Raw genomic sequence first — 26,845 nt, forward strand, 5'->3', positions numbered from 1 at the left:
ACCACCCGGCACCCTCCTAGCTCCCACCCGGTGGACTACCCCATCGGGTCCCAGCCTTTTGGGACCTCATCCCCGCTCCTCTGGGGGACGCCCTTCCCGCTCCCACTGGGGACAGGACCTTTGCCTCTAGGTCTTGAGGGGAGCCCCTCTCCTCCGTTAGCTGGGGCTGCTAGGGACAAGCCGCCCCGGTCCTATTAGGGATCGCAACTTGTCAGGGAGCCCCGCATCTATAGTCCCGAGACTGTCTTTACCGAGGTCCTCCTCCGCGCCCCAGCCCCGCCGGGAACCTTGTCCTGGTCTCGCCGGACATCCCATCCATGGCCCCACTGAGCGTCCTGTCCTCCCCGGATCCTCGCCCCTCTCCCATCGCATACCCCGATCCCTCTCCCTGTCCGATCGGGGGTGCCCACAGCCCGCTCCCATCGTGCACCCCCGCGCTGCCGGGGCCCCTCCACCCCGTCCCGTCGCGGTGCGGCCGCGCCGGCCCTCACCAGGGCGGGTTTGGCTGCCAGGCTGGGGTTTTCCACCATGCCGCCGGCTCGGAGCGCCGCCCGGGGCTCGCCCCGCCGTCCCGGGGGGCACGGCCGGCTGCTCCGCCCGGTCCCGGCCCGCCGCTCACATGGCTCTGCGCCTGCCGATATTTCTTTTATTCCGTCGCAGATGAGGGTGGGTGGGATTTTCCCCTCTTTTCTTTCTTTCTCTCTTTCTTCCTTTTTTTTTTTTTTTTTTTTTCCCCTGCAACAAGTGGCAGGCAGGCAGCAACACCCCTCCCTGCTCCCATTTGCTAGCTCACGTCAAGGGAGTCATCCGGGGAGGGCCGGGCTTGCTGCAGCCCCGGGGGATAGCCTCGGGACCGGCCCGCTGAGAGCCGGCCCGGGGCCGCCCTGTGTGGGGCCGCGGGAGGGAATGGGGCCGGGGCACAGGGGGCTGGGCGGGCCGGAGTGTTCGTGTGTCTGGGCAAGGCATGTGAGCAGGGAGATGCAGGGAGAGGGGTGTGGTGTCCAACTATGCATACATGTATGTGTGGGGATAGAGGAGTGGGTGTTCTAACAATGCCTAACAATGTTCTCTGCCCATTGCACACATATGCAGAGGGTCCTTGTATGTGCAAGGTACATGAGTGCTGTGGATGGGGCTCTGAGCAACCTGAGCTAATTGCAGACGTCCGGGCTAACTGCAGGGGGGGTTGGACTAGGCGACCTTTAATATCCCTTCCAGTGCAAACCATTCTGTGATTTCGTTCATGAGTGTCTATGTGGTTCGTCTGTGTGGTTTGTGCACACAGGTGAGCACCCACTGGGCCAGCTAAGAGTCCAGCACATGTGTGTGCAGAGTGAGCACAGAGGTTTCTGTGCAGCTGGGACCTGTGTGTGCAGGGAAGGCCATGATCATCCACCAGCACTGCTGCCCTGTATGTGTGTGCACACTGCATGTAGGGTGTGTTCACATCCTAGGAGGACACAGAGCTGTTTGCATGCACATACGTATCTGCAGCTGCACACCGTGTGAGAGAGGCTGAGCCTGTGCAGGATGTGTGTGTGCTGTTGGGGACAACAGTTAGTGCTTGTATGCATACGCAGGGTGCTGGGTGTGTGCGTTTTGTGCGCTCACCAGTCTGCCTTGGGAGGGGTGGGTGCATGTGCTGTGTGCAGGCAGGAGTTCACATGCATCTGTATTCAGGGGAACTGGGTGTGTGTACCCGTGCTGTCAATCCATGTGTGGGTGCAAAGAAGTGTTTCAGGTGAGCCCCAAGCATTAAGCCCTGACTATTGTGAGAAACGAGCTCACTGCTGAAATTTATGACCGGTTTATTATAAAATAAAGGCAACACAGCTCTGGGCGCAGAGCGAGTTTGCTAGAGGCGCACCCTAACAACACGAGCTGAACTTATAGAGACGGCAAACATACATATTAATATATTAAAACGTACATATTCATCTATTCTCCAGCACGCTCCCACCCCTCTCCATCAGGACTGAGACAAAACCTGCACTTTTGACCTGGTCAGTCTTTAGACCTGTTGGCGCCTCACCTTTCTCTCCCAATGCCCTACACAATACAGACCATCACGAACCAATCAGCCCAGCGACCGAACCCCACGGTCCTTGCGAAAGCCAAATATTAAAGGCAATACAATTTCTCACACTATTGTCCGCAAGAACAGGGGTGTCACTGCAGCATGCTTCATGCTGGTGCTCGAGCTCTCTCTGGAGCCACCAAGGAGTCCTCCTGAGGGGTGCTGTGTGTGCCAACTGCGGTTGGAAATGTCAGACTGCAACATGGCCTGGAGATCTAAACAGGCTCCTAGTTCCCTGGCCCCTGCCTACCATGGGCAGGATGAGGTCACGCTTCTCCTCTGTCACTGGAAGGACACAGTGGCGTTACCTGAGGCAAAAGGGTACTATTAAGCCTCTCCAGACATCACACTGGGGGGAGCATGCAGTACCCCAGCTCATAAATGCATCCACTGATGAACCTCACTGCTGTGGGTGCGCCAGATCCCATGGAGAGGTACAGGACTTCACCTGCCAACAACATCCCCACACTGCTTGCCAGTGGTTTTTATGACCCTTTTTCCTATGGAGCCAATTTCATCAGGAGGCAAAGGAAGTGCCTGCTCTTCCCTGTGCTTTTTTTTTTTGGCCGGGGCAGCTTCAGGATTTACATGAGTACCTGTGAGATGAGCAGCAGCAACATTCAACAACTTGGGGCACAGTGAACAGTGGCTTTGGCTCCATCCTGCAGCCACAGCAGTTTGTCACCAAGACCTGATGCTGCTGCACCAGGTTTTGGTGGCATGCGGTGACAAGAGCTCTGGGTGTCGAGGACTGCTGGCTCTGTCTCGTCCAGGGCCACCTCTGGCCAAGTCCTGCCTTTTGTGTGGAGTGGAAACAGCTGCTAGCCACAGCTACAATGGGAGCTGGCTTCACTCTCAGGCTTCTGTAGCCCAGGCTGTCTGTCCTCATCACTGCATCTCTTTGTGGAGAAAAGCCAGTGCCTCTGAGCACCGCTGCTTCTGCACCTTCCAGCTTCTCCATGAGCATCTCTGGATAAACTGCCTCTTGTCCTGCCACTGGTGACTGTCAGACTGAATCCTTGACCTCCTGGCAGCTTGGCAGCACCCAGCATGGCACAGCATCCTTGCCAGAGAGGCTTTACCGGAAAAATGAGCTCCTTCACTGGAAGGCCAGGGCAGCTCCCGACCCCACAGGGGCCCCGGGCACTGTTTATCTTTGCACAGGAGATAAATTAGCTGTCAGCCGTCCCGTTTCAGGGCTGGACAGCTGTAGCTTGGACTAGGGCATCCCATCCCACTGCAGCAGGGGCAGGGGCCTCCCAGCGCTTACCAGCCCCTGTGAGTGTCACTATGTTTGTGGCTGGATGATGTTCTCCAGTGCACATGGCTTGAGCCTCTTTTTCTGTGCTGGCAGTCTGTGCTGGGATTTGCCCTGTCCCTTGCACCCTGGAGTGAGGAGAGCCAGAGATGAAGGATAGTCTGAAGGGAATGAGTCAGATGTGGTGATGATGGCACTTCTCCATGGCCCAATGGGAACTCGGATGTTTGGAAAAGCTCCTCTTCTCTGAGGCAGAGGGTTGGAGTGCTTGGGTCAACAGCACACAGAGGTGAGGGATATGGATAGGGTGGCTAGTGGCAGAACTGAAGTCTGTATGAGGTGTCCCATCACTGGGCACAGCCACCAAGGAAACCAGCTCTATGAGTCAGCACAACTCAGTTCCTCCCTAGAGCCTCCCAGTTCTGGGACTTTGTGTCACAAAGTGTGTGTTCAGGCTCTTCCCAGAGCAGAAAGCAGGACCATGTCCCCTTCACTCTCCTGCTCAGCATCTTTGTGCTATTGGGGTCTGATGAGGCTCCTAGCTGAAGATAAAGAGAAATCACCCAGACAAACGGCTATCGATGGCTGCAGTGGAGGCGGCACAGATAGATACTGGAGGTATAGATGGGCACAGTAGACAGCAGAACAGATTGAGGGATACTTGGAGCAGAGAGATACCGCAGGAAGAATCAGGAGATAGATCCTGTGGGCTGATCAATACCCACTGCATGTTGAGGGACAGCAAGATAGAATGAGCTGCAGGGGGAAAGTGTTTTGTGGGCAGCGATGTCCATTTGTTCTGGTGATGGCTCCAGGGAGATGCCACTTGTGGTTGCTTCAGCTGGGGCTGGGACGGAGCCAGACTCACAGTGCAGGTACCTGTGGCTGAGTCTCCTTGCCCATCTCCAGCTATCTCACAAGGTGTGTCCTATCATGTGCCCTAAGGTCCCACCTAGCCTTTGGGTACCAAAGGGTGCATATCTCCTGTATGTCTTGGTCACATCCTTCAGCCTTGCAAGGATGTCCCTGCCACTGATGGGTATCTTAGGGAATGCTGGGTGCCTACTGTGGGCAGCCAATAAAGAGAGGGTAGGGCTTGAGTGCAAGCCCCAGCCCTGAGACTAGTGCTGTGCAGGAGCTGGGTGACTGCTCAGGAGTTCCCATCCGTTTCTTAATGTAATGCAAGTGATGGCAAGCCATGTGGAACTGGGTCAGTATAGCACAGACTCGGGCATGGATGAGGAGGAGAGTCATTCATCATCGGAATGGGCTGTCCAGGGAGGTAGTGGAGTCACCATCCCTAGAGGTGCTCAAGAGGGGATTGGATGTGGCACTTGGTGCCATGGTCTAGCCATGAGGTCTGTGGTGACAGGTTGGACTCGATGATCTTTGAGGTCTCTTCCAACCTTGGTGATACTGTGAGAGGAGAGGGATGGGCAGAGGCAGCAAGAACCTACAGGATACACTCTAGCCATGTCTCATCTCAATTTGCCTGCCACTGGAGAGACTTACCTGTTCCTTAACGGTCTGGAAACATGCACACTCGAGTATTGTCACTGTCCCTGCTCAGTGCTGGGCTGGGGGCAACTCCAGCCACAGCAAAGGAGCCAGAACTCCTGGATCCTAACCCAGCTCCATTCCAGTGGCACTTGCCCCAGCCTCCCCATGGTGCCTGGGTTCTTTGCTGCACACATCCCAGCTTAGCTGGGGATAGTGAGGAAGTTGTTTGTGGAGCAGCCTTTTGCTGGGGCCAGCCCCATGGCCAGGGTGGGGAGGGATCCCCCACCCGTGATGGAGTTATTGACATGGGCACTACAGAAAACACTGCTGAGATTGTTCACACTAATGTTATTTAGCAGCAATATTTCCGTAATAAAAGAAATCAATGGGCAAGAGAAAAGACCTGTCCAGAGCTTTGATTTTCTCATTTTAATGGCATACTTATTTACTCCCACCAGCATGCCCATTGGATTTTCATTACGTGGCCTTCGCTGTAAGTGGAGTAGTATTGATACGAGCTGCTGAGTTAGCGCCTTCCAGTGCAGGCCAGCACGGGATTGCTCGTGTTCCTCCACAGCGCCCTGCTGAACCCCAGGGAATGGGCATGGCATGGGGCCGGGGCAGCTTCGCACACACAGGCTGCCTACACGCATGCACGCACACACACACGCCGTCTGCCCATAGGCAGAGAGGTGTGCGTGTGTGTATCTGGATGTCCTGCTGACCTGTACACTGTGGGCTGTGCACACACATCTCACCTGCAAGGGGACTCGTCTCACCTGCACGTGTGCACAGCTCTTTTGCCCACACACATGGGCACGCACAAGTCTCCTACCTGTACGTGCCTGAGCGCTCCTATGCGCGCACTTGCTCTGTCTGTAGCCCAGTTGTTCTACCCGTACACACAGGTGCAACCCCCAACTGCTCTGACTACACTCACCTGCAAACTGTTCCACCTAGATGTATACACACCTACACATAGCCCGCTGCCCTGCCAAGACACACACAACCGTCCTGCTGGCACCCATATGCACACGTGCATGCGACCTGACAGTGTGAGCACACAAACGCACACACATGCACGCAGCCTATGCACTCTGTTTCTCTCCTGTGCTCTCACACTGCAGAGTGCACCTTTGTGCATCTGTGTAAACCTTTTGGTACCACCAACCTCTAACATCAGGATCCACTCACCCTCAGGGCCACATGCCCACCATCAGCATTGTCCCCCCAAAAGGATGGAGCTTTTGTGACTCTTGGGTCTCCAATGGAAGCAGGGCCCAGGCAACAGCCCAGGCTTCTGCTCCCCAGAGACTCCACTGGAGTGAGGAGTAACAGCACCATCTCCTGCTGGTCCCCGGGACCTGAGAAGGGGCTGATCCTGCCCCAAATCACAACCTACAGCTCCCAGGGCCCCAGATAGGACACTGCTGGCTTCCCTGGGTACACCCAGCTGTCTGCAGCTGCCAGCAGGACCCCTGCTGAGCCCAGTGCTGGCCAGATTCAGCACCATTCCTCATGGCAGTCTATCAGCATGCTGCAGAGATTATCCCAGAGACCCAGCTGGGTGGGATGAATGAATTTTATTACTGATACCTTTTTTCAGGTGGCAAATTCAGAAGTAGCCTATGTGTGGGGCTGCCAGTCAGCAGGACAGGGACAGTCCACAGTACAGGAGGGGCAACATGCTACAGGCCTGGTGGCCAGGGACACACAAATTTGGCAGCAGCACAGTAAGTGAAAGCCCTCCACCAAGCAGCAAGCCCAGAAGAGCCCAGCCACTGGGCTGCAAGAAGTGTCCACAGCGAGGCTCAGTTAGGGGACCACAGTACTCCCATGGCAGCCAGGACTCCACACTGGGAACCAAACAGGGTGTCTGTCCCTAGTCAGGGGAAGCATTCTGAGGGGTGAGATTGCATCCTGAGCTACTAGAGGTTTGGGCACCTGCAGACACATTCCTATGTGCATAGCCCAGAGGCCAAAAGAACGGACTCTTGGGTAAGGCGACAGACAGTGGCTCAACCCCTTGTGGGGGGACTGCAGGGAGGGGCTGCAGGAAAGGGACTCTTATAGTTCCAGCTATCCCCAGGGGCAGATGACAACACAGCAGACCAGGAGGGACCTCCAGCACAGAGGCTGGGTATCCCCCCACTGCTGGAAGGTCCCAGAACAGATTTTTGCCAGAGTGACAGTCTGTGCTGCCAATGCACATCAGTGGAGATGGAACCACAGGAGATGCTGCCAGCTGGACACAGCACCCTGTGCTGACTGCAGCCCTGTCAGACTGCCAGGGAAATGGGGAACTTCTTGGCTGACCTTTACAATGGGTGCTCTGGCCCAGCTCACCCAGTAGTACAACCTGCCCTGAGGGAGGTGTCCTCCTCCTGATGATCTCAGGAACTGCAGAAATTTTGCAGAGCCTGCGGACAACCAGCTCCAGCACCTCTCCTGCTGCATGCCAAAGGCACACAGGTATGTTCATGCCCTGCAAGGCCACTCCAGGCCTTAGAGATGGACATAGCCCTGATCAAGAGATGGGGGAGGCAGGTAGTAAAGAGAATTGGCAGTCTTTATGGCTGTGACCACTATGGTCCCTCTGTCCTAGCACCCAGCGGGCCCATGGGGAAGGATAGAACAAATTGAAGGAGGCACAGGGATCTCCTGCTGCCTCTGCTAGAACTGGGCTTGAGGAGGTGGAGGAAAAAGGAGGAAGGGTAGGAGAGGAGGAGCCAGCTGTGCCTGGCAGGGTGCCCCTGTGAGGTGGGCTCAGCAGCCCCAGGTGCTGAAGAAGGCATTGGCTTCCAGGAGCAAGCCCTTGGCATAGACACGCAAGGTGTAGAAGAGGGTGACAAAGTCCTGAGTGCTGAAGAGGGTGTCAGCCAGGGCGAAGGCGAGCGTAGAAGGGATGAAGCCTCGACCGTACTCCACCATCCAGGTGCCTGCACTCCACTGCACCGATGTGGCCTCCCCTGCTTGGTGCACAATGGTGTCTCCTGTTAACACATACAACCATCATAGCTCCCAGTGGCTGCCCCACACCATGACCAAAGAGGAGACATGTATGGCTGGGACCTGCAGAGGGAAGCACCCGAGACCCTCCCAAGTCTTGCTTGCTTTTGTTTTATTGGCATCCAGTAAGATGCTGGGATGTGCCTCTAGGGACACAGACCACCCCATCCTGAGCCCTTGGCTTCTGCCAGCTGCAAGAGGCTCTGCAAAAATGGAGCACCAGCTTGCAGAGTGTCTGATCCCTAGGATGTGGATGATGCCCACAGGGCTCCACAGCTGCTATGCTTACCTGGGTAGTAGATCTCACTTCTGGTGGTCCCCTCTTTCCACTGCCGGAAGGTCCCAGAGATAACAGTGTCAGAGATATCTGCCCAGTATCGACCTGTGGGAAGGACACATATCACTGGCTTAGCGAGTCCCTGCTGTGGACAGCTTGGGCATTCAGATCTGAACCATGAAGCAGCCCTCTGGGAGTAAGGATGCCAGCCCCAGGGCCCCGGCCCATGCACATGTGCAACCCAGGCCTGGTACTTCTGCTACATTTGACTGGCTGTATCCCACCAGCCTGGGGTACTTGGTGTCCTTAAGCCCCATTGTTTTCAGCATGGTTGGCATTCACTCCCTTCTGAAACACTGAGAGATGTGATGCCAGATAGTGATCTGCCAGCTGGATGCAGAGAGTCCTGGCCACATGTCATGGCATGCACAGAGACCTGCAGGTGCTGCAGGACACCATGGGAGCTGGTCCCCATGAAGTGGGTGTTTTTCCAGCATTGTTTCCCTCATAAGAGAAGCAGAGCAGGATGCTCCCCATGCTGGGAATACCATGGCCAGGGTTGCTGGACCTGAATGAGTGGAGTGGAAAGCGCTCAGCAGTATCACTTGCTCACCATCCCTGTCCCCCTGCTTACCTGAGTGGCCCCCAGTGTCGACAGCTGTCCCAAAGAGTAGCACATACTCTGTGAGTGAGGCATGCAGGAGGCACATGGAGCCCATCCACCCGCCCGCATTCACAAACACCCACTGCAGGTCCTCATCTGGCAGGATGTGGCCTGGATGCTTCTTCCGTAGCTCCACGATGATCTTGGAGAAAGCCTGTTCATGGTCCAGCCCTGCAGCACCCGGGGTCACTGAGAATCCGTAGCATGCAGAAAGCTTTGCTGCCTCCCCTCCCCCAAATCTCCTCCAGCCACAGGGTCTCAGCACATCCCTACAGAGATCTGCCCAGGGAAGATGCCTCCTCTTTTCAGCCTTCAGCCCCCATGGCACCACTGCCTCCCCAAGCTGTAAGGAAGGAAGCATGGTACTGAGCATTCCAGCCCTACAACCCACTACAGGTGTGAGGCAGTATGGGGAACCCAAGCAAAATGCCAGTGTCCCTGTCCCAGTGCCATACAGCTCCTCTGCTGCGACGGAACACCTTATGCCCTACGAGACCAATTCTCCCTTCCCTCCAGCCCTGACTGTGGGGTTGGTTATGCCCCTGACCAGCGTGGGCTTTGATTCCCGACCTGGCGCTGTCCCAGCACCGAGAGCACTCTTTAACTCCGAGTTCAACACCACGCAGGCTGAATGATGTTGCTGTCCCTGTGCCCACCTTTCTTTCATTCCAGTCTCCCCCACCCCACTTCCTGGAAGCTCCTCGACACTGATCTCTTCCCCACACAAGTCCTTCTGCCCCAGTCCCAGCCCCACAGCCCTTTCCTGACCCCCGGCCCCCGCAACGGAACCTCCTCGATTCCACATCCCGGCTGTGGGTCCCTTCCTCAGCACAGGCCGCTGCAACCCCTCGCCACACCTTCGGTTCTACTTCCCGCTCCCCGTCCCGGCCCCTCCTCGTTCCCGCTTCCCCCTACCCCCTATGGCCGGTGGGGCCCCATCCTCACGGGCGGCCGCGTACCCGCGTGGTGCCGGGCGAGCTGGGCGATCTCGGCGGGGGTGAACTCGTACCGTTTGGCGGCGAGCCAGCCGCGCAGCCCCTGCAGCACCAGCACCAGCGCTCCCAGCACCAGCCCAGCCCGCAGCGCCCGCCGCCCCGTCGTCCCCATGCCTCTTGCCGCCGCTCCGCCCCGCCGCCCCCGGGAGGGGGAGCGAGACCGCCCCCGCCGCGGCCACGCCACGCCCGGCGCCGGGCAGCCCTGCGCCGGCGCGACGGGGCGGGGCGGAGCGGAGCGACGGTGGAGGTGGCTGGAAGGGGACGGTCCTAGGGGGCGGTGTCGTCGCTGTTGCCTCCGGGGCTTCCGGGAGCGCCTCGGCATGGAGTCGTCGCCGGCAGGGCCCGAAGAGAAGCGGGGAGGCCGCTTCCGCGCCAGTGGTACGGCTGGGGTTGCCTCCCTGCGGACCCCACCCCAGCTCCGGGCAGTGGGAGCTGTGCGACCCTCTCTGTCCGAGCGCAAGGGGGTGGCAGCGGGACCACACCTCCTCCACACTCGGACTGAGACGGGGAGGAAAGGGTGAAGCTGAGGGGGTGCAGACTGCCTTACAGGGTTACCCACAGATGGGACGTGTGACGGGAGGTGTCCCGCCTGCGGTGGGCCTGCACCCCGCGTCCTTCCCCTGCTGACGCTCCGCTTCTGCCCCCATGCAGCGCACCAGCACACTCGTTACAACCCTCTGCGGGACGACTGGGTGCTGGTGTCTGCCCACCGGATGAAGCGGCCCTGGCAGGGGCAGGTGGAGAAGCCGCCTCCCGAGGATGTACCCCGCTGGGACCCCAACAACCCTCTCTGCCCCGGGACCACCCGGGCCAACGGCGAGGTACCACCAGAGATCTTGGAGTCTAGGTTACTTCCACCATCTCGTCCTCCCCTAATTCCATCTCTTGCCCTGGCAGGTGAACCCCCAGTACGAGGGCACCTTTGTCTTCCCGAATGACTTCCCTGCGCTGCAGCCTGATGCCCCAGAGCCTGGTAACTTCTGGGGGGAGAGCAGGCTGCAGGAGACCCACAGCCTCAGATTGCTGCCCCAGGGCTGCTCCCTTCTCCCTAACTCTGTCCTTTCTTAGATGACAGTGATCATCCATTGTTTCGAGCAGCAGCAGCCCGGGGGGTGTGGTGAGTACCCCCGTGACTCAGGGCCCCTGGGCTACAATGTCAGCCAGGACCTGTGGGATGGAGCCAAACTGAGCTTGCTCTCCTCCTTGTGCTGCCTGTTCTGTGCATGCCTGCTCTGTTTTGGGAGCACTTCGTGGTTCTTGTCCCCGTTCCCTGTTCCACTGTGACCTGGCAGGGCTGTAGGGGTACTAGAAAACACTCCGCAGTCCTAGCCACGTGTGTCTCTGCAGCAAGGTGATGTGCTTCCACCCCTGGTCGGACCTGACGCTTCCTCTCATGTCCGTGGCAGAGATCCGGGCTGTCATCAACACATGGGCAGAGCTGGCCACGGAGCTTGGTGCCTCCTACCCCTGGGTGCAGGTCTGGAGCTGGTGGGGGCTGCTCTTCTTTCCTTGCCCCATGGGGCTCATGTGGACATGGGGGGCCAGGGATAAGTGCTCTGGCAACAGTTGGGCATGGGACCATCCCAGTTGCACATGGGTTCCCTGTGCCCATCTCCTGCCCCTCTGAGCCTTTCCAGACAGGTGTGAGGCTCCACTCTCCTGTGGGATGCTTTCCTGGTGTGCTGAGAACACCATGGCAGCCTGCAGCAGGGACCCTGGGGCTGGGACCTGCTGGTTGCACCTCTTCTTCTGCAGATCTTTGAGAACAAGGGAGCGATGATGGGCTGCTCCAACCCGCACCCCCACTGCCAGGTGAGGCTGCACCACCCATGACCTGGCTTAGCCATGATTCCTTGTAGGCAGCCCTACAACAAACCCAGAAGGAAAATGTGCATGGCAATCCCCCCTGTCCTGATCCCAAAGCTTTTTGCAGTGAGGCTATACAGAGTGTGCTGTCACCCTCCTTTCTAGGGACAGTCCTTTGTGGCTGCCACATGTTTGACTCTCCACCTGATGGCAGCATGCAACCGCAGATGGGCAGTGTGGCTGGGGCACCCCTACAAATGTGGGATGCAGGTAACCAAGCTCCATGCCCAAATGTTCCTCCCAGGTGTGGGCCAGCAGTTTTCTCCCGAATGAGGCACGCCTGGAGGATCGAACCCAGCGGCAGCATCTGAGCCAGCATGGTGTGCCCATGCTGCTGGAGTACGCCGAGCAGGAGGCTCATCGGAAGGTGAGAACATGTCTCTTGTCCATATCCCTTATTGCAGCCTTCTACTACCTGAAAGAAGCCTACAAGAAAACTGTGAAGGGACTTTTTACTAGAGCTTGTAGTGATAGGATGAGAGGGAATGGATTGAAGCTTGAGGAGGGTGGATTTAGACTGGATATTAGAAAGAAATTATTTACAATGAGGGAACAGGTTGCCCAGGGAGGTTATGGATGCTCCCTCCCTGGAGATGTTCAAGGTGAGGCTGGATGAGGCCTTGAGTAGTCTGGTCTAGGGGAAGGTGTCCCTGCCATGGCAGGGAGGTTGGAATTTAGATGATCTTCAAGGTCCTTTCCATCCTAAACCATTTTATAAATCTATGAACTGAGGAATGCCCTCCCTGAGAGCTGGATATGTACAAACAGCCTCTGAATAGGGAGGCTTCCATAAGAACCCATTTCTGGCCTGTTAGGGCTGTGTGTGTCCTCATGGATCACTGTGTCCTGCAGGAGCGGCTGGTGGTGGAGAATGAGGACTGGCTAGTTGTGGTGCCGTACTGGGCCACCTGGCCCTACCAGACCCTGCTGCTGCCCCGCCGCCATGTCTGCCGCCTCCAGGACCTCAGCGAGGGCGAGAGGGACAGTGAGTGGCTCTTCACCTTGTTGGATCCTGTCCCATGTTCTTTGGGCTCATCCTTTATGAGGAGGCAACTCTACGACAGTCTCTGCTGGTGATGGAGGGTCCGTGATCCCTTGGGGTCTAGGGCTGCTGGGCACCTCTTGGGATGAGGACTGGTACTCCTGTTGTGCCAGGACAAGAGCTGGATATCCAGACACAGGCAGCAGTGGTATGAGGACTAGTGCTCTTTTTGAGTCGAAGCATGTGGTGCCCAATACTTTAGGCATTCAGATGCTAAAGAATGGGTCCTCCTCCTGCTGTATTGCTTAGGCTGTCTGCATGGACGGGGAGGCTGGGAACTGGGAAGTGCATCCCTCCTACCTGTCATTGACCCAGGTGGGGAGTGCTGACAGTGACCCCCCGCCAAGGCCTGGTGTGCTGCTTGCCCTTTGAGGAGGCTTGGCAACTCCAGATATGAATTCCCAGCACTTTCCTGCAGGTCTGGCCTCCATTATGAAGAGGCTGCTCATCAAGTATGACAATCTCTTTGAAATTTCTTTTCCCTACTCCATGGGCTGGCATGGTGAGTGGCATGGCTGTGGGACCTGCTGCAACCCTTATTCATGTTCCCGTCCCCTCCTTGGGGCTCATGCAGTGGCTGTACCCCTGGCAGGAGCACCTATGGGCCCCTACCTGGAGGAGGACTGCGGGCATTGGCAGCTCCATGCCCACTACTACCCCCCACTGCTCCGCTCTGCCACTGTCCGCAAGTTCATGGTGGGCTATGAGATGCTGGCACAGGCACAGCGTGACCTCACCCCAGAGCAGGTGAGTGCATTTTAGGAAGGGATTGTGGGTAGCAGAGGGTCCTGTGCCAGGGCCGTCCCCAGGACCAGCTGCTGGCTGCTTCTTGTTCTATGCCCTGCAGGCAGCTGAGCGCCTGAGAAACCTCCCTGAGGTGCACTACAAGGAAAGGGCCAAGGAGATGTGATGGTGAGCAGTGAAGCCAGCTCTTGCCTGTGTTCCCTGGGGCCAGTGAGAGCAGTCAGCTGGGGATGGTGCGAGCTGAGGCCTGGCAACTCACATCACTTCTGAGCACTCTGATCTACAGCTTGGATCAGCCTTGGGACCGGTTTTGCCCCAGTTCTAATCCTGTGACGTCCTTGCAAAGGTGGTGCTGTTTCTTCTGTCTTCCCTATCCTAGGCTGTCTTCCGTCTCTGCAGTATGTTGCTACCACCACTAAAGGGCTTACTCTCCTTACCAGTCCAGTCTTTCTGGTGGGATTGGGAGTGCTGCTTGCCCCATGGAGGGGCACAGCCCCCCTCACCAATAAAACCTTTAAGCAAAGTGCCTCTGCCTGTGCCTTTGTGGATCTCGGCCCTGGGTGCAAGCTTTGGGCTCTCTGGTGGGGACCTCCATCTGCTCGGGAGGGATAACAGTGTGGGCAGCAGGGAATGTGCCATCAGCCCCCTGCTGCTTTCTGCTGTTCCTGTCTCTGCATTGCCCTCTCTTCCTCCCTGGAGGGAGCTCTGGGCTTGCTCTGAGTGCTGCAGGCTTGCAGAGGAGTGGGCAGCAGTGAGAGATTGATGCCGCCCAAAGCTTAGCCAGCAGCTTGTGGAGGGCTGAAGGTGGGCAAACTTACATCATCGAGACTTGCTCAGGTCTGGAACTGCTTCCTTCCTCCTCTCCATCTGGGGCTGTTTCGCTGCAGCCCTTCTTCTGCAAGCTGTGGGTACTGAGACTGTTGTAGACTGACTACCTGGATCCAGCAATGGACTGTTTCATCATCCTGCTCATGGTGCTGCTGTCCCCTTTCCCCATCCCTGTGCCCATCTGTGGTATGGATGATGTCTCACAGCTGATGTGGGGGAATGCTGTCATATCTTCACACAAACAGTTTTTGTCCCTAAGTAGCCATTCTTGTAACTCCTGATGAGGTTCCTATTCATGTCAAACCCACAAGTGGGCTTCTGGACACTAGAAATACGCTGTGACGAGAGAGACCTTTTCTCCTACCTATAAGACAGCAAGTGGCGAGGAGAGCTGTGGTTCTTGTGCTCCACCTGTGCATTGCTCCCCTACCTATGGGACAGAGGCAGAGAGAAGAACCTGGCCAGAGACTAAGAGCACGCTAACCTCATCCTCCTCTTCAACTGCCCCGTCACAGAACCCGTAAACCATCCTGCCACCTGGCCTCAGGGCTCCCCAGATGCCCAAGGGTTTTGGGGAGGAGACAATGAGTTTTTGGGTGACTTTTGAGCTTGGATCCATCACTATATATAGCATGCCTGCAGGTGGCATGCACCATCTCAAAGCCTGGCCTCTTGAAAACAGTTCTATCCTCCTGGGGCACTCAGTATCTGTCTAGGCTCTGAGACAACCCCCAGTGAAGCCCCTGTCCCTGCTCATCACTGTGAGTGCCTTCATGCCAACCTCTGAACGTGGCTGCTCTTCCCCAGGGCCCTGGAAAAGTGGCAACGAATTGACTTAAATGTGGGAATCCAGATTGGGGTAATTAGCTGCTGAACTGGTTGTAACAAAGCTAGTCAGCTCCCTGCATGCCCAGTTAGGTCTGATTTAATAGCCCACCAGCTCCCAGGCAGGGCTGCAGTGCCTCGGCCCATGGCCATAAATGGAACTCGCAGTAAGTCAAGCGGTATTAAACTTTACAGTTGCTGTCTTTAAAAATGAGACTCTCTTGCTAATAAATTAGAACAAGTGGGATTGTAAATATCGAGACAGGATCCATATTGCTTAATTAAATACTGCCTAATGAACGGCCCCTTGTATTGTGATTTAGGATGGAGGCTGGGGATGCAGCGCTTATGATCAAGCGCTGGTGCCCATGCTGGGATGCCCTTCCTGCCACATAACAGCTACTGGAGTTTAGCTGCTGCTAAAATAGCTTGGGCATGACCTGAGAAACAGTAGTTTGTTTGTTTTTTTTCTTTCCCACCCAAGAAATCTGAAATGTTCAGGGTAGAAGTTGGTGACAGGTAGAGGAAAAGTGGGGGTACAGCTGAGTGTGAGAACTGGCTTCTGTCTTTGCTGAGGGTCCCCCATCCTGCTTCCCCTTCTCACATTAGATTCTTCTTGCCCTGACGTTTCTAGTTTGTGTGAGGGGGTGTGAGAGGCTGAAAAGAAGCAATAAGCTTTTCCTGTGGCACAGGACAGCATTGGACTGATGTGAATGGAGCTGCTGGGGGTGCAAAAGCATTCATAGGAACCATTGCTATTGTGCTGTTATGCCCCAAAGCCTTTTATGCTTAGTCCAGTTGTAATCAAAAGGTGGTTTATGGTGAGGGTATTGGCTGGGTGTGTAATGGTGGATTGCTGGCACCTGGCCATTGCTCCTGACCTGGAAACATCAAAGGGAAACTGAGGTCCACTGGGATTCCCTGTAGGAATGTGTCTGTATGTCATTTCACTTCTGCTGGGGAGCTATCAGAGATCCTGGGACAAATGTCCCTGTGATGCAATTGCCCTCGTACTGAGCTCCTCTCCCCCAGTATCCAGGGCAAACACATCCTCTCTGATCCCTGCCCTGAGCTGCTCTAGAAGGATGAGCAAGGCAGGCGATGAGAGCTGAGACGAAGCTCAAGCGTGGAATTACTGCATTGAAAATGCACGGAGGTCCTATGGAGGTGTTTGCTGCCTCAGGCACATTAATATGGCTGTGAGAGATTAGGAAAGGGCTGTGGTGCTTCTTGCACATCCTGTAGCCTGCATGGAGCAAGGGATAAGCCCAGTGGGGGATCAGAAATGTAAAGACTCTTGAAAGTGGATGATCAGAAATCTAGTCTGCTCTTCATCCCATTTTTTGTGTGCCACAGATTCAAATGGGTCAGTCTGTGAAGCTGCAAGGGCTTTGTCTCAGCAGATGCAAACCAGTCCTTATGGATTGTAGCAATGTATGTCTCCATCACTGCCCCTGTCCTGTATGTTTGGGAGACCCAGAGCATCCCCAGCTCTGACACTTGACTCCTGCAGCCACAGGTAAGTCCTAGGATGCTACTCAGGGATGCTTCCCTGATGCACCTTTGGTGCAAGCACTCAATGGTGAAGGGTAACTACTGGAGGCAAGTTTGCCATCTTTGATAACATATCCATGTCCTAGGCAGCTGCAGAGCTGAAGAGCTACTGCAGGTCCCATCCCCAGTGCCCACCCCTCTTCCTCTCCTTACTGCCTTCCAGCACAATGAAACAATAAATATTAAGCAAAGGAAGTTAATCTGTGACCAGAGTGTTTTAATTAAAAAAAAAAAGTCTTAGTGCAGGCTTGCCAGCTCCTGCCAAGCTGTAGCTTTACTGTCCCTCCTGGTGCTGGGTTTATGGCTGTCATTTCAATCCAGTTTTACTGTTGTTTTTTGCCCTTATGGTTGAGTTTCACTTTGCCTCCTGCTACCTGTGACTGAATGGGGACTTCAGGAATGTTGGAAGGAAAAAGGGAAGGAAGGGGTGAAGCAAGGGAAGGAGGCAAGGAGGGAGAGAAGATGGAACGGGGGAAGGATGAAAGGAAGAAAGGGAGGGAGGGAGAAAGAGGAAAGAAGAAGAGGGGAGGAGGGAGGAAACGATGAGTGAGGGAAAGTGAAATCCTTCCCATTTCTAATAGATGTAATCAAATGCTTAACCCAGCCTGCAGCTGCCTGATCTCATGTGATCTCAGGATCTAAGCAGGGTCGGGTCCAGTGAGTATTTGGATGGGAGACTGCACAGGAGTAGGGGGTACTTCAGTAGGCATTTTCTTGTTACACCTCCAGGGTCCAGAGCGTCCGGCCTAGTGGGTGGACACAGCAAATAGCATATTTCTACCCGTAAATCCTGCACCCCTTATAAACCTGGATGCAAAGTCTTTCTCTTTCTTCCCTCTCTGCTCATGTGGGAGATGCTTTCTTATTTGGTAATGGTGAGGGAGTATCTCAGGCCTCTTTGGTCTATTTAGGCCCAATGCCAGGATAAGAAGGGGGGGCTGAGGGGGAGGGTCAATTTCAGGCCTGGCCAGCCTGAGACCAGCCTAGCAGTGAGGGTTAAGAAAGGGGCTTTTGGTGAGGTATAAAGGAACTCTGAAAGCTTTGCTGTGCTCACCACTATGCTTTGTAGTTTTTGTAGAATATTAATTGCTTTTTCCATTTAAACTTTCCATGACTATCCAATCCATTTGTGTGAGTGTCATTCTTTTGTCCCTTTTGGGGCAACAGAGCATCTGTCCTGGTCTAAACTAGGCCACAATTAACATTTTTAAGCAGATGCTAAACACCCTAGTGCCCTGCATCACACAGCTCCATCCTGCGGGGAGACATGCTGTGCCAGGAGAATGAAACACACAGCCCATCCCCCTTTTAGATCTTGGCTTAGATGGACACACAGGAGCATGGGAGCAACCTTGGGGGCAAAAAACAGCATCCAGCTTGTCACAGGTCACCTGGAGCATCTTCCCCAGACTCAGCATCTGCCTCGGCAGGGACTTGCCTCAAGGCTGAGACCAGCAGGAAACAATTTTGGAGGTAGCTTGCCCGTGCTTCAGCCAGCTGGTGTTTTTCACTGCTGATGGTCACTGAGACCTCCCTGCAAGGCCCTTTCAGAGCCCTTGGGGACCATGAGTCGTGGGAGGGCTGCTGGTACCATGTGGACACAAGAAGATGTCTGGATGCTGCCTGCCTGCAGCAGCCAGCTTCAGGATCTGCATGAGCTTTAGGACAGCACCCCCAGGGGTGGAATTTAGTTTGTTAAACATCTGAGACCTGCAGGTAATTAAATACTGTCACACTGCATCATCCATGTAGTTACTAATCAGTGGATTTCCCTAGCTTCCCTTTGAATTTCCTGCATGTCTTGGGTTGGGAAAATACCTTGGGGCTTGGCTCGTAGCAGTTGGGGCCTGTCATTGCACGTGGTTTTGAGCTTCTCTCCCACTCTGGGACCCTGTCCCAGAGTCAAGGGCCTCTGTTTAGAGAAAAGAATCCCCATAAGGGTCCAGATTCCCACTGGATTCAATCCAAACACAACTATCTGTGGAGGGAGGGGAGCAGGTGTGGATGAGAGGACAGGGGCTGGGTCTGAGCTAGGGGCAGCTGACAGGCTCAGCTGCAGAATGGGGTTATCCACTAGTTGGGGAGATGCTGGGAGAAAGCAGGAGACCTTGCAGTGACCAGGACGTGTAAAATCCGCTCAACTCCTGGCACAGCTGAGATCAGATATCTCAGTTGTGTCCAGGATGCCCCTGCTGCTTGAGCCAGCTGTGAGAGCTCACAAACATCTGTGCCTATCTTGTAGCCACTGGGAAGGATGGATCCACCCTTGTCCTGATGTTCCAGAGAAGGAAGCTGTAAATTGCTGCTAATTATGTTCAGCAATGTTGAAAAGCCACTAAGGCAGCACTGGGAACAGGGAGATATTGCAACACCTGGGTGGATCTGCGATAGAAATTCAGCCCTTGGGGTTTTGCCTGAGCACAAGGTGATGCCTGGCAGAGGCAGAGCCCTTAGGAGAGCAGAGGAGGTGCAGAGATTCTAATCAGATACTAATGAGAAAGTAATTCTGTATCAGGAATAGTGTGGCCAGCAAGAGTAGGAAAACTATTGTGCCCCTGTACTTGGCACTAGTAAAGCCACACCTTAAATACTGTGTTTAGTTTTGGGGCCCTCACTACAAGAGCATTGAGGTGCTGGACCATGTCTGGTGAAGGGTCTAGAGAACAAATCTTATGAGGGATGGTTGAGGAAACTGGGATTGCTTAGTCTGGAGAAGAGGAGGCTGGGGGGAGACCACATTGCTTTCTACAACTACCTGAAGAAAGAGGTTGTAATGAGGTGGGCGTTGGTCTCCTCTTCCTAGTATCAAGTGATAGAATGAGTGGAAATGGCCTGAAAATGTGCCAAGGGAGGTTTAGATTGGATATTAGGAAAAAAATCTTTACAGAAAGAGTGCTCAGGCATTGGAATAGGTTGCCCAGGGAGGTGTTGGAGTCACTGTCCCTGGAGGTCTTCAGGAAACATGTGGGCATGGCACTTCAGAGCATGATTTAATGGCTATTGCGGCCTCAGGTTGGAAGTTGGACTAGATATTAAAAGACTCTTCCAACTGAAACAATTCTGTGATTCTATGAATAATTAGTAGGTCTCCAGCCTGTCCACTGCTCTCAGGCTTCCTTGCCCAGCTCCACAATGAACCACCTGCTGCAGTGCAGCCAGAGTGGTTTAAACCCTGCAGGGTGCAGCCAGAGCTGCAATGAGCCAGCTGCTGTTTCCTGAGCATGGTGACATGCTCGATTGCATAAAACATCCCCAACAATTACCCCCATAGAACAGAATGTGACAGATAAAAGCCAAAACTGCATTTGCAGCTCTGTGTGTGTGTGGTGTGTGTGTTGAAATTACCCCCCAGCTAATTTGGAGAAACTACCCCCAAAAATAAGTTTTCAGCTCAGCTCAGTTTGGGATGGAAGCAAATGTAGCTGTATTTACAGGCAAACCACATCCTAGAAATATGAAATGCAATAAATACGTACAAAATCTACAATATATGTACAATCTCTGTATATTTACAATTTATAAACAACACAGAAACTCCTCAGAGCCCCCTGGACAGATCTGGGGGACCGATTCACCTTCTCCCCCACTCCCTCCTTCTTTCCCGTTACCTCACACAGGAGTCAAAACAGAGATAACCTTGGAGAGAGTGACAGAAGAAAAGAGAGCAAGAACTGTTTATGCCTCTGCTTTATATTCCCATTAGCAATCCAATGAATTATATAGACCTTATCATTATTTTCCTTTTACATCCAATGTTAATTTATTTTACTTCCTTGCAGTCAGGGACTATGCTAAAGTTCCTCCTTCAAACTGCAACAGCAGCCTATTTGGTTTTGGTGTTAAGTCTCTCAATTATTTTGCTCTCAGTTTCCTGTTACTCATGGCAGCTTATCCACTCTCCTGGTTGTGTGGCTGGGAGGCAGGACTCCTGGGCTTCCTGTGTTGTCCTTGTGGGCAGTTCACTGTGCACAGTTCTTGTGCCTTGGTTTCCCCATGGCTTGAATAGGATCCATAATGTAGAGGCCAGAACCCCATCCGCATTGGCTGACCTGGTGGTAGGAGCCCCTGTGCCAGCCCTGCAAGCGCTCTGGGTCTGTATGACAGCTGCTGTGACACCCTCATGATGCCCCCAGCTTGGACCTGGCTTCATCCCACCTGGGATTCTCATGTGGGCAAGAAACAGAGTGAGTGAAACCAGGATGTGTACCCAGGATGCCAGCTTGATTTTCCAAATCTTCCCATCCCAGTTTCAAATTCCCCTGAGGATCAGAGATGCTCAAAAAGCATCTGTCCAGTTCCTGTTGCTTCCACCATGCTTCAGTAACAGCGGGACCCCACTCCACTACAACCCTGCAGGCTCCCTCAGAGGTAGATGATACATTGGCATAGGAGAAAAGAAATGACCACCAGCCTCTGCTAGGGTCTAGAATTTCCCCTGCTGAGGACTAGCCAACACGTCGGGAACTTGGAATGATTATGACAAAGCCTGCAGGACACCAAGGGCATCACTATGATTTGTGCTGTCTGAATGTTAATCAGAATAATAATGCCTATTGAGACAGCTGTTTTAAAAGGCTGTGATGTTGGACTAAAAATTCCAATAAAACTCTATTAGCCCTTCCTCGTTACACTAATGGTGCCTGCTGCTAAAAGCCCCCTGCTATAGACACCCGTATTAATGGGCTTATTACAGGAAATAAAATCTGAGGCTGAACATTACAGTGAAGCCTGATTAATTCAACAAGGTAATTTTTTTTTTCTGTTTCTCCTCTTCTCTCCCTTTTCTTTTTCTCACCCCTTTTATTTAATGAATGTGCTCCTTGAAGTGCCAACTTCTGAGCTTCGCTTGGAGTCTGGTGATGATTTTAAGCTTACTTTGTTCACAAAGAGATGATTCTTTGCACCAGCTTCCTGGGGGAAAAGACTTCTCAGATGTCTCCATCTAACTGGGAATGAAAAGAAAAGCATCTAGGCCAAGAGTGAAGATGCCAGGGGCACAATGGATATCCCATGGATGGTCCTGGTGTGTTGTGGCTCTCGGGCTGGGACAGCCTGTTGCTTGTCCCCAGGCAGGTGCATAGTAACACTGTCCAAGACAAAGCTGCTGGAGAGCAAACAGCTGCCCTTCAGGGCTCATTCCCATCCTTTTTTTGTCCTGATTTCTCCTCTCTTGATGCCACTCCCATTTCTGCAAGAAGGGGTGGCTGGGGCCTAGGGCTGTATCTAGGTTTGCTGCTGCCATCCCAAACCCGGTGTGGTGGCACCTGCTGAGGCTGGCACCCCTTACTCAGTCCAACCTCAGCACACAGTGTGAGGCAGAAACCCACTGACAGACGCACTGCTATTCATCTAGGCTATAAATAACTCCCATAAAAATCCTCTTTCCAGCCTTTTTGTGCACAGCCAAACCCTGCCAATGGGAAAGAAGAGAGCATCTATTTTATGGGCAGCTGGAAGCCGGCTTGCATTTTTCTGGCTCATGTAATCCCACAGGTACCCACATTTCTTTTCTTTTTTAACAGCCTTTTGATTCACATTTCTCCCAGCCAAGTTTAATTATGGCTTTGGCTTCTGCTGCCCAGGGATGGGAAGGGGATAGAGTATCTCTGTCTGCCCTTGGCAGGAGCAGGGGGCATGGGGTAAGAAGGAGGGAGGGAGAGAGGAAAGAGGGAAGAAAGGGCAGCAGGAAGAAGCAAGCAGGCAGGCAGTAAGGAAGGGAAGTGCAACACAGATCTCTGCCCATCTCAGAGTAATACCCAGGTCCCAGCTTGGGCAGTGACTGCATTTACCAGTTTAATTAATGACTTTTTTTGGTAATTATCATAGCAAGAAGCTGTGAACACTGTGAGATTTTTGAGTCATCTGGGATGCTGTGTGATGAATTAGCAAAGTGTACTCTTCCCTGGTCTTGGTTCCTCATGTGTATATGTTGAAGCCATAGCTTTGAGTGAAGAACCCAATGCATGGGACCAACATGCTGTTAACAATTTACTTACAACGTAAGGAAGTTGAAGTGCGCTGGAAAGAACAAGATGACGGGATTGCACAGACTGACAAGCAATCCTTAGGGGTCTGCAGGTGAGCTTAGAGCTGGAATTTCCTTCTGTGGACTTGTGGCTTTGTTGGGAAATGGAGTGTCCTTGGGTGGGGGACGTCTGAAGCTCCCAACCCCACTGGTGTCCACTGTGTCTGCCAAGGTGGACATACCATACATGCTGGGGGTCTCTTCTTCCCCCCCCAAACAGTCACAGCCAATGCTTGTGTACTTATCTGTCCTCCCTGAAACACATGCCTTCAGCGACATCAGTCCCTCAGATTTCCCTGGTTAGGTTCTTGCTGTGATTGTGTTCCCACCATATCCCTCTGGCACTACTGGGCAGTGAAAGTGAGGGTCCCACAGGAAACCCTGCAACAGGAAAGGACAGTCTGGTGACTGGGAAGTGGGAAAAAATACAGAAGGAATGGCGGGGAAAAAGGTGAAGAAATCAATTTAGTTACAATAAAGCCTCTTACCTTATTAACTACTAATCTATAAATACATAAACACACACACAGGGAGTCCTTGGAATAAAGGCATTTAATTAAGCTATTTGCTCTGAAGCTGGCTCTGAAGGTTCTGGCATGATGGAGGAAAGGGCACAGCAAGACCCTGGGGAGATGCTCACCAGGGCCACTGGTGACCTGCTTTCTTGGTTCAAAGCCATGGAGCAGTTCTGTCCTCTCCATGGGGACATGCTCCCCCACAGACCACATCTGAATCTCTCTGAAGTTCCTTTGCAGGTTGTGGGGGATGTCTACTGGTCCACCATGGACGCCAGGTTGATGGCTGGTTGTCCAGCAGCTGGGGTGGGAACTGCTGACATCATTTACTCTTTCCTCCTTTCCTTTTACTTATGGGGAGAGGATCTGGAGGGGTGAGGGAGTGGTGGGGGTGGGTTATAACTCTTCTCTTCTTCCATTTGATCTGCCAACAGGCTCAGCAGGGGGAAGACCCTGTCTTGGCAAGCTGCCTACGAGATAAAAGGCAGAGAGAGCCCAGCCAAGACATTTTTTCCACTGTTCCCCCCACCCCTTCACCCCTTCCTTCATCTTCCTGGTTTTCTTGGCAATGGACAAAACAGGAAAATGAGTGTACTCCTTTCAAAGCCTTCTTCTTTCAATATTGAACTGGGCCTGCATTCCCTTCTGGATGCCTGATTGCTGGCATTCCCACTCCCCACGCAGCCTAAACTGTAACAGCTGAGGGATGGGGATGTCAGGGGGCTACAAACATGTGTGGGGAGGCTGAAAAAGAAACATCAGACCCCTGCTTCCCACCCCAGCATCTGTGCTGCTCTGCACCTTCAACAAGACCTGTTCCTCAGGAGTCCCTCAGCCCCATTTCTACCTTCAGATGTTGAAGTTCTGCTGCCTTGGCGTGTCGTGAGTTGTGAGGTCTCTTCTTTCAGCAAGTGTATAGGTTAGAAGGTGTTTTGCTGTATTCTGTAGAGCCCATGCTGGGATAGGGCATGGGAATCAGCCCCACAGTTCTGGTATGCTTGTCAAGACTCATGAGCCTTGTCCTGCCCTGAACTGGGATGAAAGCTGCCTCAGGGAACCTGGCAGAATGCACCCCATCTCCTGATTGCTTTTTTGGATTCAGCTGAGTGTTTAACATTTTCCAGAGATTTTCTTTTGATTTCACCCTTTTCTATCTGATTGTTTTTGAAGATGATAACGATCTTCCATTTCCAAATGAAAAGTCATTTGGCACCTGTTGGGGGTGAAGGGGGGGGGGAAAGATTTATTTTTCATTTAAAGCTGATGAAACAGGATAGTTAAACCATTTCATGTCTTTTGCTGGCTTTTTTCCCCCCCTTTCTTTCTCTTTTTTTCTTTTATTTTGTTTTGTTTTGTTTTTTTTTTTTTTTCATCTTTTTTTTCCCAAGAAGGCTTTTTGGAAAGAGGAAAGAGAAATTCTTCTGAAGTGATCTTTTCTTAGAAAGTGTTTTGATGAAATGGCATTTTCTGGATGAAAAATAATCTCTGTCCAAAGTGCCTGCCCATTCCCATGGAAAAGGGCAGGAGTGGAGGGGCTGTAAGAAATGCAGAGGGAGGGAACCTAATTTGGGAATGACGCCACAGATCTGTGGGGGGATGCTCTGGGGGTTGTGACAAATTTGGTACCAGGACCTGGGGGCTAATGACCAAGGTGGTGAGGACAGCTCCAGTGTGATGGCTTTATGGGGATTTTGATGGGCTAAGCTCAGTGCTGTCAGGCAGCAACAGGGAGAGTTGAGATAGGGCAGTCCAGATCTTCAGCATGGTGCTCCCTGCTTCCCAGTTGCTCCTTATCATCATCCCTCTAGTATCTTTCATGCATTTATCACAGTCAGTATAACTCACTGAGGAAGGAGGGTAGACCATCACTGGAAACTTTCTATAGGAAGTGCTTCTAATTACTGCTTGAGACCCTCTGAGGTGGGGGGATTTGGACTTGTGAGGGCTCTGCTGGGCATGATCCACTGTTCTCCTAAGGAACTAGCTGTGTGGTTATGGTCAAAGGCTCAGTGTCCAAGTGCAGACCAGTGAAAAATGGTATTTCTCAGGGGTCGATATTGGGATTTGCTGGCAACATGGACAGTGGAATGGAGTGCATCCTCAGAAGACTGCAGATGATACCAAGCTGTGAGGTGCTGTTAACTGCTGGAGAGAATGCTGGAATGCCATCCAGAGGAGCCTGGATCACCTTGAGAATTGGGCCTGTGTGAACCATGTGAAGATCAGCCAGGGCAAGGTCCTGCATCTCAGTCAAAGCAATTCTAAGTATAAATCACAGAATTGCAGAAACAGTCAGGTTGGAGAAGACCCTCAGGATCTCCAGGTATTGGTTTCCCATTGCATGCTGGGAAATAAGTGGATTCAGAGTAACCCTATGGGGAAGGACTTGTAGGTACTGGTGGATGAATAGGACAGAATAGAATTAAGCAGGTTGGAAAAGACCTTTGAGATCATCAAATCCAACCTATCATCCAACAACATCTAATCAACTAAACCATGGCACCAAATGCCTCATCCAGTCTCTTCTTAAATACCTCCAGTGATGGTGATTCCACCACCTCCCTGGGCAGCACATTCCAATGACCAATCAGTCTTTCTGTGAAGAACTTCTTCCTACCATCCAGCCTTAACCTCCCCTGGCACAGCTTGAGACTCTGTCCTCTTGTTCTGGTGCTGGCCACCTGATAGAAGAGACCAACCCCCACCTGGCTACAACCTCCCTTCAGGTAGTTGTAGACAGCAAGAAGGTGTCCCCCAAGTCTCCTCTTCTCCAGGCTAAACAACCCCAGCTCCCTCAGCCTCTCCTCATAGGGCTTGTGCTCCAAACCCCTCACCAACTTTGTTGCCCTCCTGTGGACATATTCCAGCAAGTCAACATCCTTCCTAAACTGAGGGGCCCAGAACTGGACACAGGACTCAAGGTGTGGCCTAACCAGTGCAGTGTACAGGGGCAGAATGACCTCCCTGCTCCTGCTGGCCACACTGTTCCTGATGCAGGCCAGGATGCCATTGGCCTTCTTGGCCACCTGGGCACATTGCTGCCTCATGTTCAGACTACTATCAACCAGTACTCCCAGGTCCCTCTCTACCTTGCTGCTTTCTAGCCACTCTGATCCCAGTTGTTGTGGCCAATGTGCAGAACCCAGCACTTGGATGTGTTCAATCTCATGCCCTTGGACTCTGCCCATCTGTCCAGCCTGTCAAGGTCCCTCTGCAGAGCTCTCCAACCCTCTAACAGATCAACACCTGCCCCCACTTGCTGTCCTCTGCAAATTTACTGATGATGGACTCAATCCCCTCATCCAGATCATCAGTAATGATATTGAACAGGATGGGGCCCAGCACTGATCCCTGGGGCACACCACTAGTGACTGGCTGCCAGCTGGATGTGGCACCATTCACCACCACTCTCTGGGCCGGCCCTCCAGCCAGTTCCTAACCCAGCACAGAGTGCTGCTGTCCAAGCCATGGGCTGACAGCTTGGCCAGGAGTTTGCTGTGGGGCGCGGTGTCAAAGGCCTTGCTGAAGTCCAGGCAGACTACATCCACAGCCTGCCCCACATCCACCAGGCAGTCACCTGATCATAGAAGGAGATCAGGTTGGTCAGGCAGGACCTGCCCTTCCTGAATCCATGCTGGCTGGCCAGGATTGCAACAAGCTTTTCAG

At 53.3% G+C, this 26,845-nt stretch overlaps 2 protein-coding genes across 2 annotated transcripts; one reads left to right on the forward strand and one right to left on the reverse strand.

The window, feature by feature from the left end:
- Positions 1-7,492: 7,492 nt before the first annotated feature.
- Positions 7,493-9,945, reverse strand: SIGMAR1 (sigma non-opioid intracellular receptor 1). The gene is made up of 4 exons (XM_054178462.1): positions 9,745-9,945; positions 8,756-8,956; positions 8,134-8,226; positions 7,493-7,828 (listed from the first exon to the last, which is right to left on the reverse strand). The coding sequence occupies exons 1-4, from the start codon at positions 9,890-9,892 to the stop codon at positions 7,602-7,604; spliced, it is 669 nt and encodes a 222-aa protein (XP_054034437.1). The 5' UTR covers positions 9,893-9,945; the 3' UTR covers positions 7,493-7,601.
- Positions 9,946-10,082: 137 nt separating this feature from the next.
- Positions 10,083-14,248, forward strand: GALT (galactose-1-phosphate uridylyltransferase). Its single transcript, XM_054178879.1, has 12 exons — positions 10,083-10,158; positions 10,432-10,601; positions 10,678-10,753; positions 10,849-10,897; positions 11,128-11,257; positions 11,536-11,592; positions 11,891-12,013; positions 12,499-12,631; positions 13,107-13,190; positions 13,281-13,435; positions 13,536-13,600; positions 13,812-14,248. Exons 1-11 carry the CDS (start codon positions 10,101-10,103, stop codon positions 13,596-13,598), a joined length of 1,098 nt encoding a protein of 365 aa, XP_054034854.1. The 5' UTR covers positions 10,083-10,100; the 3' UTR covers positions 13,599-13,600; positions 13,812-14,248.
- Positions 14,249-26,845: the final 12,597 nt, after the last annotated feature.

Source organism: Dryobates pubescens, chromosome Z, assembly GCF_014839835.1.
Source record: "Dryobates pubescens isolate bDryPub1 chromosome Z, bDryPub1.pri, whole genome shotgun sequence".
In the NCBI taxonomy this organism is placed as follows: domain Eukaryota; kingdom Metazoa; phylum Chordata; class Aves; order Piciformes; family Picidae; genus Dryobates; species Dryobates pubescens.